The sequence below is a fragment of the Ipomoea nil genome, unplaced genomic scaffold (assembly GCF_001879475.1).
Source record: "Ipomoea nil cultivar Tokyo-kokei standard unplaced genomic scaffold, Asagao_1.1 scaffold0415, whole genome shotgun sequence".
In the NCBI taxonomy this organism is placed as follows: domain Eukaryota; kingdom Viridiplantae; phylum Streptophyta; class Magnoliopsida; order Solanales; family Convolvulaceae; genus Ipomoea; species Ipomoea nil.
Window position 1 is genome coordinate 140,970 of NW_017616843.1, and position 15,098 is coordinate 156,067.

At 42.1% G+C, this 15,098-nt stretch overlaps 1 protein-coding gene across 1 annotated transcript; it reads left to right on the forward strand.

The window, feature by feature from the left end:
• Positions 1-11,779: 11,779 nt before the first annotated feature.
• On the forward strand, positions 11,780-13,127 carry LOC109172156 (protein FAR1-RELATED SEQUENCE 7-like). The gene is made up of 2 exons (XM_019321305.1): positions 11,780-11,982; positions 12,437-13,127. The coding sequence occupies exons 1-2, from the start codon at positions 11,780-11,782 to the stop codon at positions 13,125-13,127; spliced, it is 894 nt and encodes a 297-aa protein (XP_019176850.1).
• The last annotated feature ends 1,971 nt before the right edge of the window (positions 13,128-15,098 follow it).

Sequence of the window (15,098 nt, forward strand, 5' to 3'; positions counted from 1 at the left end):
TTACCACTTTCTTCATCTCCTTCATCATATCATGGTTGTTTTACTTCCAGATAATGTCTGTTCTATAGACTTCCATTCCCAGAGATACTTTCACGGAGACCATAATCCAAAATCTACTAAGTTCCCTCTCCCCAACTCTCAAACACTTTCTCCCCTCGCCAGCAACCTGGTTTCTCATTCCAATTGTAGCGCCGGGCCGGAGCTCCGGTATGTGACCGGAGACTCTGTTTCTGTCACATTCATGGAGTCGGGTGGCGACTTCGATTCACTCATGGGCTATCATTCTCGTGACCTGAATGATTTTTACCCTTTCGTAGCTAAATTACGAGAGCCAAAATATACTGTCGGTGGGGAGATAGTATTCTCCGTTTAAGCTGTTCAAGTGACACTTTTTCCGGGCTTTGGGATATATATTGGCACCACCTACCACCACGTTGTTGGAAACGCCATGGCTGCGCACCATTAGCTGCTACTTTTGATATCTCTGTTAGCTAAAGCATCCACCTTTCTGCATCCGATTCAATAGCAAATTATGCAATTGTTTCATGCTCCGTAGCTGCTATGTTCTTTTCCTTAGTAACATTCATTATTTATGTTAATTTTTGTGGCCTGGGTTGGATAGCAACATCTGAAGCTCTGTAATCTGAGGAAATGGAGATTGGTTACAAGCCGTATGTTGATCCGGCAGTGGAATCACTCATAGAAAGAATCCACCCTCCCAGGTTAATTTTCATCCAAATTAAAAACATCATTAATTAATTTATGCAACTAATTAAATCAATCGTCAACTGTTAGTCACGGTTTTCTGGACTTAATTTCATGTGGCCACCCAAAGCCTGGCCTCTCAACTCCAACCCGCAAACAGTGCACACATGGCTAACCTGGAAATCTGATCTCTTCTCTCATTTTTCTCTGCTCGCGGCTTTTCCACCGGCGCCTCCGACTCTGACGCCCTCACTGTAGACGGCAAGCTCTCTAAGCTCCGCTCCAAAGAGGAGCTTGTAGTCCGGTTGATAATGAAATTCAAAGTCTTAAGGGCTTCAGTGACAATACAATAACACATCCAGAAAACCAATATAGATCAGATGGATATATATTTGTTTATCACTCTTTTGTCATTCCCTCTTTTTGTCAACATCACTGGTGCACAGGAATTACATATATGGTGTATATAGTATAATGTGGCGTGAGGAAGGAGATGGAAGAAAGTGTTAAAATGACAATTTTGCCCTCATTATTGACAGTCAACTAACGGATAAATTAACAGAGGACTAAATTAGGTAAATATTTCATAGTTGAGGACTTAATTGAGTAAGAATAATAGTCGAGGACCAAATTGGTAATTATGACATAGTCGAGGGACCATTTTGGTTATTAACTCTATTTGCTGCAAGTAAAATGTTAGTAACATAACATATTGATATTATGTTTAGTGAATATCATATTTCTAAGTAGATGGGGATGGGGTGTGCCGAATAAATCCAGCCATACTCTACAAAGAAATAAGATATTCACTAAAAGTACTCATAAATCATGAATTAAAATAGTGTACCCTATGGATTAAAATAATGTACCTAATGCATATAAATAATGTACCTTTAACAGAAACACAATATTAGTGCATTTCGAAGCTCAAAACCAGCAACGACCAATATATTAAGATATTTCGATAAACAACATCAAATAAGCTCATCTACCTACCACTGGTTGCTTATGTATGCTAGTGAAAGGGTTGGTTGGTGCAGAATTTCATATAAACAACTTCAAATTAAGGACAAAAAGTGCTCAGAATTTCAGCCTTTAGTTTCAAGCAATTTGGTTTGATTTATTTATACTAGTTTTTTACGCGCATTGCGCAATTGGGATAGTGCCCAATGTTTTTTTTTTTTTTTAAATAAGTACTTTAAAGTATATCAAGACAAGATTATATTGAAATTGTTCATACATAGATAATTGAATATTAAATTTGCATATTTAAATAGGCAATTCTAAGATTACAAATGCAGGATAATATAGTCAAGATTGATTATAATTGTCAATAAAATAATTGTATAGGTATGGTTGAAACCAAATACGGGACATAAGGGAGAGCAAATAAAAATTAGGGCATAAAATATTAAATATATACTAATATTGAAGAGCTAATTGATGATTGTCAAACAAGAATATTGCGAGATAGTTTTCCACTTCAATTTGTTGTGTGATTTGAATACTCTTGTTGTCAATAAATCCCCCAAGTAGTTAATATGATTGACTTAATTATATTTTTTTTATTTTTTATTTTTAAACCAATTATTATTATTATTATTATTATTATTATTATTATTATTATTATTATTATTATTATTATTATTATTATTATTATTATTATTATTATTATTATTATTATTATTATTATTACCCTTAGCTCATTTTACATGTTAATCTAAACAACTAATTTTTTCAAATATATTTTTACCAACCATTGATATAATTCGCTGGTTAAATTCGCTAATATAATCCGCTAACGCTAACCGCTAACTGCTGATTGTCAAACAAAGACATTGCGATGTAGTACTCACTTCAATTTGTTGTGGGATTTGAATACTCTCTTTGTTAACAAATTCCTCAAAGTAGTTAATATGATTCACTTTATTAGTAATATTTTTTTAATTTTTTCATGTTATTAATAAAATAATTGGTAAATAAATATATAACATTATTTTGTATTATAACTTTGATCATTAATTAAAAAATATTGCACAAAAAAAGATAATAGACAATGTAGTGAATATAATCAATTGATGAATTTGAATGTAAAGAATTTTTAAATTGGAGAAATATAAAGACAATATAACTAATAAAATTATTTCTCTTAATTAATTTATTGATAATGAATATTTTTTTTAAATAAAGCATTGTAGGGACAATGTAACGAATATAATCAATTGATGAATTTGAATGTAAAGAATTTTTATATTGGACAAAAATAAATACAATATGACTAATGAAATTATTTCTGTTATTTAATTTATAGATAATGAATAATTTTTTTTTGTGAATAAAGACATTGTAGACACATAATTCTAAATTAAAGAATGCATATGTATTATTTTTTGTTGTAGCTACTAAATTATTACGGAATATTTAATTTAATAAGAGTAAAATAGAGTGCATATTATGCCAACTTTGATTGGGATGAGGTTCGAACCTAAGATCTTTCTTATTGAAATCAATGAGTAAGTTAATGATGACCAGGTCAGTCATGGAGGAGATCCACGAGGGACCTGCTCCGCCCACCAGGGGGCCTTCAGCATGTCCCGGAGAGCCATCTTACAGGGGTACTTTTGGCTCAAAATGGCTAAGGAGCACGCCAACTACGCCAGGAGTTACGAGACCTGCCAGCACTTCCAGGTCACCCCCGGCCGACCCGCCACGAGCTACACCCCCATCAGCTCGGTCATCCCCTTCTCTAGGTGGGGGGTGGACCTGGTGGGAGCTCTACCCATGGGGTCGGGAAAAAGGAAGTACCTCATAGTTGCAGTGGACTACTTTACCAAGTGGGTGGAGGCGGAGCCGCTGGCAACCATAACAAGCGCCCGTTGCAAGCACTTCGTATACAAAAATATTTTGTGCCGTTTTGGAGTCCCGATGCAGCTCATCACATACAACGGACTCCAATTCGAGGGGCAAGAGTTCGAGGGGTTTTGTGCAGAGTGGCACATTACCCACAGCCGGGTGGCCGTGTGCTACCCTCAAGCAAATGGGCAGGTGGAGAATGCCAACCGCAACATAGTGGATGTGATGAGTAGCTGTGGTCCGCCCGGGCAGCTACAAGCTCAAGACCCCCAAAGGAAAGATGATAGCTAGGGTCTGGAACTCGGAACATCTGCTGAAATTCTACCAGTAGACCCGCCACGTGAGAGGTGGATGTTGGCATTGCTATTCTAGGAGGAGGACCATTCCCCTCCCCCAATAATGTCTTAGTGAACGACAGTAAGCGGAATAAAATTTCATGTTACGAAATTCGTTGTGAGGAGGACCCTTGTTACGAAGTTGATTCTCATTCATTTTTCTCCCTTAAAAAGAAAAAAATACATAAAACAAGGGGGAACGAGTGCTCACTCAATTCCCCCCCCCCCCCCCCTCCCTCCCCGCGGACCCTAAGGGGACACGAGGTCCAACAGTGCGTACCAACCCCGACGGAAGACGCACCCTAAGGGGGCACGAGGTCCGACCTCGCGTACCAAACCCGACGGAAGAGCCCAGTGGCACAGTCCGGAAGGACTTGGCTCGAGCGGCTAGCGCGCACCCTAAGGGGGCACGAGGTCCAACCTCGCGTACCAACCCCGACGGAAGAGCCCGGTGGCTTGGTCCGACAGGACTTGGCTCGAGCGGTTAAACGCTCCCTAAGGGGGCACGAGGTCCGACCTTGCGTACCAACCCCGACGGAAGAGCCCAGTGGCGTAGACCGGAAGGACTTAGCTCGAGCGGATGACATACCCTAAGGGGGCACGAGGTCCCACCTCGCATACCAACCCCGACGGGAGAGCCCGATGGCGGAGTCTCATGGGACTATGTTGAGGAGGCTAACACAAGGCTGGAAAAAAAAAAAAAAGGCTTAGCGCACCTCGGCACATTACCTAGGTGCACCATGGTACCACCTCGGCAGTGTGCCGAGGTGCATCAAGGCGGACCTCGGCGCGTTGCCGAGGTCCACCCGTTTCACACCTCGGCACGCTGCCGAGGTCCACCGTGGTGACACCTCGGCAGCGCACTGAGGCTCGGAACCTCGGCCAATGCCGAGGTCTCACACCTCGGCACGACCCGAGTTTGAGCACCTCGACACTAGCCGGGGGCTCACAAAAAAAAATAACACAAGTAATTAAAAGTGAGATAATAGCAGGTAAATAGTGACAACCATCACGTTACCAAAGCAAAGGAGCTAGTTGTCCATACAATAGTCAAAATATCCAAGTATGACGCATGGCAAAATGGGGAAACAAGTTTGTGTTAACTAAGCAATCAAAATATCAAGTCTAGCATAACAAAATGAACAAATTTTGGCCTCATAGGCTAAAAAACACCAAAACAGGGAATCGAAGCAAGCCTAAGCACTCGCATCTGGACCACCACGGGAAGCATCGTGGGCATGGACCTCCGCAGCATACTCCTCCAAAGTCCCGGGAAGCTGAAGACCCTCCAAGTCGTGGGGGGCAGTACCGACAGGAAGGAGGTTCGCAGCAATGAACCGGTCAAGGGCGGCCAAGTCTATGGGCTCCTCAAGCGTGTGGTTCCCGCCTGACAGCACGGGAGAGTCAAGGGCAGCCAACTCAGGGCTGGGTTCCTCGGGGTTGGGCTCCACCTCCGGTAGACCTCTGTTCACGGGGAACAAATTTTGGCCTCATAGGCTAAAAAACACCAAAACAGGGAATCGATGCAAGCCTAAGCACTCGCATTTGGACCACCACGGGCAGCATCGTGGGCATGGACCTCCGCAACATACTCCTCCAAGGTCCCGGGAAGCTGAAGACCCTCCAAGTCGTGGGGGCAGTACCGGCAGGAAGGGGGTTCGCCGCAACGAACCGGTCGAAGGCGGCGAAGTCTATGGGCTCCTCTAGCGTGTGGTTCCTGCCTGACAGCACGGGAGAGTCAAGGGCAGCCAACTCAGGGATGGGTTCCTCGGGGTTGAGCTCCACCTCTGGTAGACCTCTGCTCACGGGGAACAAATTTTGGCCTCATAGGCTAAAAAACACCAAAACAGGGAATCGAAGCAAGCCTAAACACTCGCATCGTCTGGACCACCACGGGCAACATCGTGGGCATGGACCTCCGCAACATACTCCTCCAAGGTCCCGGGAAGCTAAAAACCCTCCAAGTCGTGGGGGGCAGTACCGGCAGGAAAGGGGTTCGCAGCAACGAACCGGTCGAGGGCGGCCAAGTCTATGGGCTTCTCTAGCGTGTAGTTCCCGCCTGACAGCACAGGAGATTCAAGGGCAGCCAACTCAGGGCTGGGTTCCTCGGAGTTGGGCTCCACCTCCGGTAGACCTCTGCTCACGGGGTCGAAAGTGCTATCTTGCTGGCGAAGGACACGATAAATCCGGTCCTGTATAACAAATCGCCCTGCTTCATACGACACAAAGCTCTCGGCGGCCACCCGGCGACGACCCTCGTGGCCTCGTCAGAAGCTAGCCACTCCTCTGCCAACTCGGCCAGGTGATCGCGAGCATAGGACATGGTCCTAGTCTTGAAATCCTCGGACTCCAAGAAGGTGGGAACAGCTCGGGAGAGCTCCCCACGCAGTCTCTCCAGCTCAACCTGGTGGGATCGCCTGGCGACCTCCATAGCATGGGCGAGAGCGCCCACCCGCACCCTGGTGGCCTCGTAAGCATTGACCAGTAGTATCCAACACTGAACAGCCTGAAAGAAGATAGGGTAAGGAGAACATTCCCAAATCTCGCATACAGAGCTAGGACAAGAGACTTCTTACCTCAAAAACATGAGTAGCAGCCTCCTCCACACGAAAGGACTCCGCACCGGGAGCAATGGCCATAGGCTGAAGCGCCGCGCGAGCATGGGCGGGGTCCATAGAGCTGCGTGCGGTACTCGTACGCGGCGGGGCTGGATGGGGTCGAGGAGCACCGAGAGGAGGGGGGCCGGTGGGGCCACCTCGGGACTCGTAGGTTGCCCGGCTATGAAAGCCCGGGTGGTGCGACTCGTACCTCTCCCTGTAGTCTTGCGCCTCTTGGACGCCCGCAGCTCCTCCAACATCTCTACCCGGCTGGTCATGGTGTCTACTCTACCTGTCAACAATCACACAAGTAAGGTTATATGAAGTGCAATTAACTCAAACCAAATATATATAAAGGAAGAAGATAGAAGACAATCATGGAGTGATGAGTATGGACCTCCCGAAACGGCAATGGACAATGCTAGCTCGCTTAGGGGTGTAAACGAGCCGAGCTGAGCCTACCGTTAATGATAGCACTGCTCGAGCTCGAGCTCGGCAATTGTCGAGCTGCTCGAGCTCGAGCACGAGCAGCTCGATTGTTCGAGCTCGAGCTCGAATTCGAGCCTGAACTCGAGCTCGAATTCGAGCTCGAGTTTAGGCTTGAATTTGAGCTCAATTTTGATGTCGAATTTGACCTGTTTGATTTAAAATTTAAACTACTTTGTTTTATGACTTTTATCCATACATAATTATTAAAGTATTTTAATTTCCCTCCCCTAATTATTATTTTTATATACTAAATATAATATAATTATATTATATATTATATATTATATATTATATAATATATTATAAGGCTCGTGAGCGGCTCGTCGAGTCGCGAGCCTACAATACCTAAGCTCGGATCGTGCTCGTTTAATCCACGAGCTGCTCGAGCTCGAGCCGAGCTCGATTTTGACCGAGTTCGAGCCGAGCATTGACCGAACTGCTCACGAGCGACTCGCGAGCGGCTCAGCTCATTTACACCCCTAAGCTCGCTCTCGGACAAGGACGCCGGCGAATCCGCATGAGAGAGCGATGCAGTAGCCGAGCTACGAGGATCGACCTCGGGGACGGGAGCACGAAGAATTTCGAAGGCGAGCTCTCCGAGTCCTCCTCGGCCTCGGACGCCGTGTCCACCGAGATGGTGTCGGGGCCGGGATCGGGGCTGAGGTCGGTGATGTCATCGCGACGGCTCGGGGGGCGGGGGTGGAAGCAAGGTACCAGGGGTAAAGCCTAGACGCACCATGTTCTCCTTGATCAACATGGGCGCTATATAAATACGGGGACCCGGGTGGCGGAAGGCATTCACATCCCTCATCAGAATCTCACTCTCCCGGGGAGTCACGTGCTTGCGAAAGTGGGTGTTCCACGAGAATGCGAAAGGCAACTCGGGACCCACGGAGACATAAACAAACACAGGCTTCCACTGGTGGTGTGATGATTAAATGTCTTGGAAGATTTTCATGTGCGGGCGAGCCGAGAAGTCCACCCACACCTTACTCGCTCGTCCCAAAGAGACAGTGACGTGGAAAAGGAAGTTGAACAAATCAAGATATGGCTCGACACGGATCTCCTGGCACCTCAAGAGGAAGGCCAAGACCACCTAGTGGGAGTTTGGGACCAACTGACCCGGACCGATCTCATAAAAATTGAGTAGGTCCACCGTGAAAGGACGGATAGGAAACCGAAACCCATTCAGCAAAGACAAGACATGAATGCCAAAGTGATGGCGACTCGGGGGCTCCGTGACATTATTGTCAGGCAAGGGCTCCACTACCTCAGCACCTGACTCCACGGCTTTCACGACCCTGTCCAACTGACCACGTGAGAAGTCGACAAGGGTGGTGCGCGGAGTATCCTGCCCTAGGCCGGTGTATTCCACCGGTTCGGGGTCGGCAGCAGGGTCGGGGACAACAATCGGGAGAGGATGGCCGGGCACAGGGAGCGCATGGAGGTCGGTAGCTTCGTTGCTAGGAGAAGGAAACTCGTTGGTAGAGTTGGGTTCATTCATATCGACCTCACTATCACTTATGGAATCTAGCACGTCGAGATCAAAGCTTATGGACATGCAAAGGTAGGGGGCCAAAAAAGGGGGACGCGCGTGCACCTCAAGGGGGGTCGGCCGGAGCACCCACCCGTGGACCCGGGGGGGCGGCCGGAGTGGTTACCGTTGGCCGCGGTGGCAACAGCTCGGCGAACGGCTGCGGCTCAGTTGGAGCACGGCGGCGACCGATCGAAAAAAAAAAATGCAAAGGAGGGGCGGACGACCGAAAGGAAAGAGGAAGGAGGAGAAACTAATCGACCACGAAACCGAAACTTGACTTGGGAACCCCGGGAGAGCACTTGTGACTTGAAAGGAGCTTGAGAGAATTTTTTGGTGAGGATGAGTGGTGGTGGCCGAAAATATGAGGGGGAAGGGGGGATTAAATAGAGTGTTGGGGGAGTGAGGGAGGAGAGAGAAGGGGGGAAAAGGGTTGACCAAATTTTGAAATTCAAAAAAGGGGTTGGGAAGAGAGAGAATTGATAGTGATGGGATAAGAAAAGTTTGTGGGATTTAATAGGGAAGGGTTTCCAAGACTTTTATAGCGAAGTGTTACACTTTTGTAAGTATTATAGTTCATCTGAAAAGAGTTTTGCAGAGGAAGAATTTTAACTGCGTTATAATTCTTGGATGGGGTCGGCTAAAATTTGGAGCTCGAAATTTTCCACCTGGGGCTCGGGTCGGCGTACGGATACTCTCATTCGTTGACTTCCACTCGCAACGAAGAGAGTGGGGGACTCATGACGGATATATTATACCTACGACCCGACCCGGGGTAGCAACACGGACCTGGAGCACCACGTTGGATCCCAAAAGCACCCGGCCCACCATGACGGATATATTATACCCACGACCCGGCTCGGGGTAGCAACACGGACCCGGAACACCACGTTGGAGCCCAAAAGCACCCGGCCCACGGCACCATGGAGGTGCCCCGACCTAAGCCGAGTTACGTGGGGCTCGGGTCGGGTAGCAGGACCCTACCCGAGCTCGGTCCATAGCGAGCTCGAGACCCGACCTGACCCAGTCCGCCCGGTCAAAGGGCGATCTAACCCAATTGTTATTGCATGGACCATGGTCCATCCAACTTGGCTGAACCATGGTCCAAAACTACACTGTTTGATCATTAAAAAAAAAATTCGGATCGTTAGTTTTACTGCGTTAGCGTTAGCCATTGTTTCCTTTTCTCATCCTCCTTCGCCGGTCATTTGTTTCGTTTTCTACCTCCTCCGCGATTTGCAGCCGCAACTTCTTCATTCACCGCAATTTGCTTCGTTCACCGCGATTTGCTTCGACTCTGCGATTTGCATCTTCCAAGAGTTGCTTCTTCTCCGTCATCATGAATAATATCAGTGATTCAAACAACAGAGTTGATGCGATTCAAGTAGATGATGATATTACAAGTATGTATAGTGTTTATATGTAATTTAGGTTCGGTTTTATTTTGAATTTTGATTAATATTGCGTATTTTTTATATTGTAGAAGATGTGAATGCTTTGATTCATGTGGAACCTATTTCTCCCATTGATGTTGAATCAATTCCAGGTTTGTCTTCCACAATGCTTTGATCTATTGTGCCTAGGTTTGTTTTGTTGGTTGTGTGAGGATACATAATTTTTATTCACATGGTACATAATATTTGTTCACAGGGTACATAGTTTTTGTTCATAGAGTGCATTATTTTTGTGCAAAATATACTACATTGTTGAACATGCTTAATGTGTTTATTAGATATATTATTTATATGCTTAATGTAAATTATTTACAGTTGATGGCACTTCGGGGGGTGCAACAGATGAGAGTTCACCAATTGGAGTTCAAGCTAGTTCTTCTAATGCTATGGATGAGAGTTCTTCAATTCCAGGTTCTTTTTAAAAAAGTTTTTTTATTATTATCTACTTATTATTAGTTGTTTTTTTAATTATATTGATGGAATGATTCGTTTTTTATTATTTTTTTGGTGTTACAATAAAGTATTTGCATGTTCTGTTGTGAATACTGTATTTCTATTAGAGATACATTATTTCTGTTCAATAAGTACATTATTTTAATCCACAGGATACATTATTGTTATGCATGATTTATCTGTACATTCTGTTGTGTGCATTCTGATTTGAAACTTGTGCTTCTAATTAAGGTACATTATACCTGGTCAGTAGGTACATTATTTTAATCCACATGGTACATTATTTTTATGCATGATTTATCTGTACATTCTGTTATGTATTGATTGGAGTTTTTTCTTTTAGTGAATATCTTATTTCTTTGTAGAGTATGGCTGAATTTATTCGGCACACCCCACCACCCCTCTACTTAGAAATCTGATATTCACTAAACATAATATCAATGTGTCATGCTAGTAACGTGTTAGTTGTATTATTTTTTTGAAATTTACAGTTACTCAGGAGTTGTTGGGGATTACAGTTACCTCAATTGAAGAAGCATTTAATTTATATAATGACTATGCTTTTAGATTGGGATTCAGTGTTAGGAAGGGCAAGCAGTACTATGTTTCCGGTAGTCAGACTATTAAAATGAAGAAATTCCACTGTGCAAAGAGTGGTTTTAAGGACAACAAAAAAAAGGATTCAAGGTCATATTCAAGGGTAGACACACGAACAGGGTGTAATGCGTTTTGTCAGTTTGATTTGGCTTCTAATGGACAGTTGATTGTGACAAAACATGTAAAGGATCATAACCCTGAGTTGTGTCCACCTTCTAACAGCTATCTTCTTCGGTCACAGAGAAGTGTTGTTGATACTCAATTGGATTATTTAAAAAACTTGAAAAGGAGTGGGGTCGCATTGTCGGATGACATTCGATTTTTGAAACACCAGTCTGGAGGTTCACCTTTGGTTGGATTTACACCAAGGGATGCTTATAATAGCCTGCATACAGATTCGATAAAGAGATTAGATGGGACCGATTCAAATTAACTAATTGAGATCTTTAGACAAAGGCAGTCGAATGAACTCGACTTTTTCTTTGATTTTGAATTAGATGAGGATGCAAGACTGTATAATTTTTTTTGGTGGGATACAAGAATGAAGGAGGATTTTGTGTTGTTTGGTGATTTGGTAGTGCATGACACAACGTATCGTACTAATAAGTATGATATGATTTGTGGTCCCTTTGTTGGAATGAATCACCACTGTATGAATATAATGTTTGGGTGTGGGTTTTTATTGAACGAGAGGACTGACTCATTGTTTGGTTGTTTAAAACATTTTTGCGAGCTATGGGTGGTAAGTGTCCACAAACAATCATGACCGATCAATGTGCTACTATGTCTGCTGCAATTTCGCTGGTTTTCCCAAGTGCAAGGCACAGGCTTTGTATTTGGTATATTGGAGAGAATTCAAAGAAACATATTAAATGTCTAAGGAGTCAAAACGGTTTTATGGAGTTATTTAATTTTCTATTGAAGTACACAGACACAGAAGCTGAGTTTGAATTTTATTGGAATAGGTACATATGCTATTAAATTTATCATTTTATATATTTGATTTGTCATTCTTGCATTGTGACATAGATTACTTTGTGCTTATAAAATCAAACACGTGATGTTTTACCTTTTATGTTAAGTTGGAAATTGTAGTGTTTAGAAAATGTACTTTATGGGTTATAATAATGTACCTTATGAATGCTGAAAATGTATCTTCGCAGCAGCAATTTGATAAAAAAAAAATCCTTATTTTTCTAGTTGCATTTAAAACTTAGATATTTTCCTTGTTCTCTATGTGTGATTCCTTTGTAGCATGTAGTAATTTGTACTAATAAAATGAAGTGTCATACAGTTTTACCTTTCATGTTAAGTTGGAAATTGTAGTGTTTAGAAAATGTACTTTGTGGGCTATAATAATGTACCTTATTAATGCTGAAAATGTATCTTTGCAGTCACACTCAGTTTTGTTGTTTTCAGGTTGGTGACGGACTATAATTTCCATAAAAATGTTTGGTTAAACAAATTGTATGATATTAGGGAGAAGTGGTGCCCTGCTTTTAATAGAGATTACTTCTCTGGAGGTATCTTATCTTCCCAACGGAGTGAGACTACAAATCATTCAATTTCAAGAAGGTTATCTGAGTTGTCTGATTTTTACAACTCTTTTGTTAATGTGGTTTCTGAGTGGAGGAGCAAAGAGAATGGGGAAGATGTGCGGTGTTCTCAAGGGTTGCCTACAATGGCATTGGATCATGTAAAACTTATTTTACATGCTAGGAATGTATACACTATTGAGGCTTACTACTTGTTTGAGCAACAATTTTTGAAAGGTGTTGCTTGTCATCAAGAGAGTGTAGCGAGCAATGTTGATGAGCTTAAATATCACATTTGGCGGCCGGATATTGACATTATTCGGCATGAGGTTTGTTTCAATATTAAGGATATGAACATATGTTGTACTTGCAAGTTTTTCCCCGAGATAGGTATTCTTTGTTCACATTGTTTGCGTATTTTGAACATTCATTGTGTTGAAAACATTCCTGAGAAATATATTTGTAGAAGGTGGACAAAAAAGGTTGTTGAACATAGGATTATGGACATTGCATCTTCTTCTAGTAGTTTGACAGTTGCTTCTCCAATTTGGGTGATAGATATGGGTAGAAAATGAAAATGGCAAAGGTTAGTTCTATCAAGTCAAGACAATTGCAAAGCTTGACAAGTATGTGAAAACCTTATTGAAGATGGAAGAAGAAGGATTGAATGTGAGGTTGGTCCTATTTGCTTTGATGATTTGGAAAGATCTATGCGAAGTAGTGGTATACAAAATCCAGAACGAAGTGGTGTGAAAGGTGACCGTAATCGAAGGCTAGTTAGTACAGTACAAAAAAAGTATAATCAAGCAAGTGGCCGAAAAAATTATGCAAAATGAGTTGAATCTAACACAAAGGCTGCCGTCCAATCTTCTATGCAGGAAGTTGTGTCTAATATTGTTGGTAGTGGGTATCTTGTTCATCCTAATGACACTACAAGTTCAGAATTGATTTGTGTTAGGTCTAAGTCTCAAAATAATTCAAATGATAATTAGGAGTTGTACTGAAATTTTGTTTACTTATATATGCACTTCACATATTATGAATTGGTTTTATATTGTGTGAGTTATTTACAGATTATGAATTGGTTTTATATTCTGTGAGTTTTTAAAGGAAGTATTTGCACTTGACAGATTATGAACATTTGTGTTTTATGCAATAATAAAATCTTTTCTGATTTGGTAATTTATTCAGTGAGTTATAATAATGTACCTTGTGCCCTAAAATAATGTACCCTATTTGTTAACAAAATGTATCCGTGCAGACTTGATTTTGGGTAGTGTACTCTATGGGTTAGAATAATATACCTTGTGCTCTAAAATAATGTACCCTATGTGTTATCAAAATGTATCATAGTTAAGGTCACAATTGATCACCACTTAGAGTCTTAGAGATAACGGGTGGTATACTCCTCAACCCCAACCCCATCCACGCCACCATAGAAAATTAGGGGAGGGGTTCGTTGGTAAAACGAACTATTATTTTATATTTTCAAAACGTATTTTAATAATTTTTAAATTTGACTTTTAATTTTATGTTACTTTTTATAGTTTCTAAAAACATATTTTTTGGTTTTATGCATTAATAAAATGTTTTCTGATTTGGTAATGTATTCAGTGGGTTATAATAAAGTACCTTGTGCTCTAAAATAATGTACCCTATTTGTTAACAAAATGTATCATTGCAGTTCACTTGATTTTGGTATGTACTCTGTGGGTTAGAATAATGTATCTTGTGCTCTAAAATAATGTACCCTATTTGTTAACAAAATGTATCCTTGCAGTCTTGATTTTGGGTAATGTACTCTATGGGTTAGAATAATGTACCTTGTGCTCTAGAATAATGTACCCTATGTGTTATCAAAATGTATCTTAGTTAAGGTCACAATTGATCACCACTTAGAGTCTTAGAGATGACGGGTGGTATACTCCTCAACCCCAACCCCGTCCACGCCACCATGGGAAATTAGGGGAGGGGTTCGTTGGTAAAACGAACTATTATTTTATATTTTCAAAACGTATTTTAATAATTTTTAAATTTGACTTTTAATTTTATGTTATTTTTTATAGTTTCTAAAAACATATTTTTTGGTTTTATGTATTAATAAAATGTTTTCTGATTTGGTAATGTATTCAGTGGGTTATAATAAAGTACCTTGTGCTCTAAAATAATGTACCCTATTTGTTAACAAAATATATCCTTGCAGTTCACTTGATTTTGGTATGTACTCTGTGGGTTAGAATAATGTACCTTGTGCTCTAAAATAATGTACCCTATTTGTTAACAAAATGTATCCTTGCAGTCTTGATTTTGGGTAATGTACTCTATGGGTTAGAATAATGTACATTGTGCTCTAGGATAATGTACTCTATGAGTTATCAAAATGTATCTTAGTTAAGGTCACGTGTTCATGAATTGATCACCACTTAGAGCCTTAGAGATGACGGGTGGTATACTCCTCAACCCCAACCCCGTCCACGCCACCATGGGAAATTAGGGGACATGGGAAATTAGGGAAGGGGTTCGTTGGTAAAACGAACTATTATTTT

What these genes read in the sequence shown, in the direction of transcription:
- LOC109172156 (XM_019321305.1), top strand. Translation starts at nt 11,780, where the DNA reads ATGACCGATCAATGTGCTACTATGTCTGCTGCAATTTCGCTGGTTTTC. An exon ending in TTTGAATTTTATTGGAATAG is followed by an intron (nt 11,983 to 12,436) that starts GTACATATGCTA and finishes TGTTGTTTTCAG; the next exon opens with GTTGGTGACGGACTATAATT.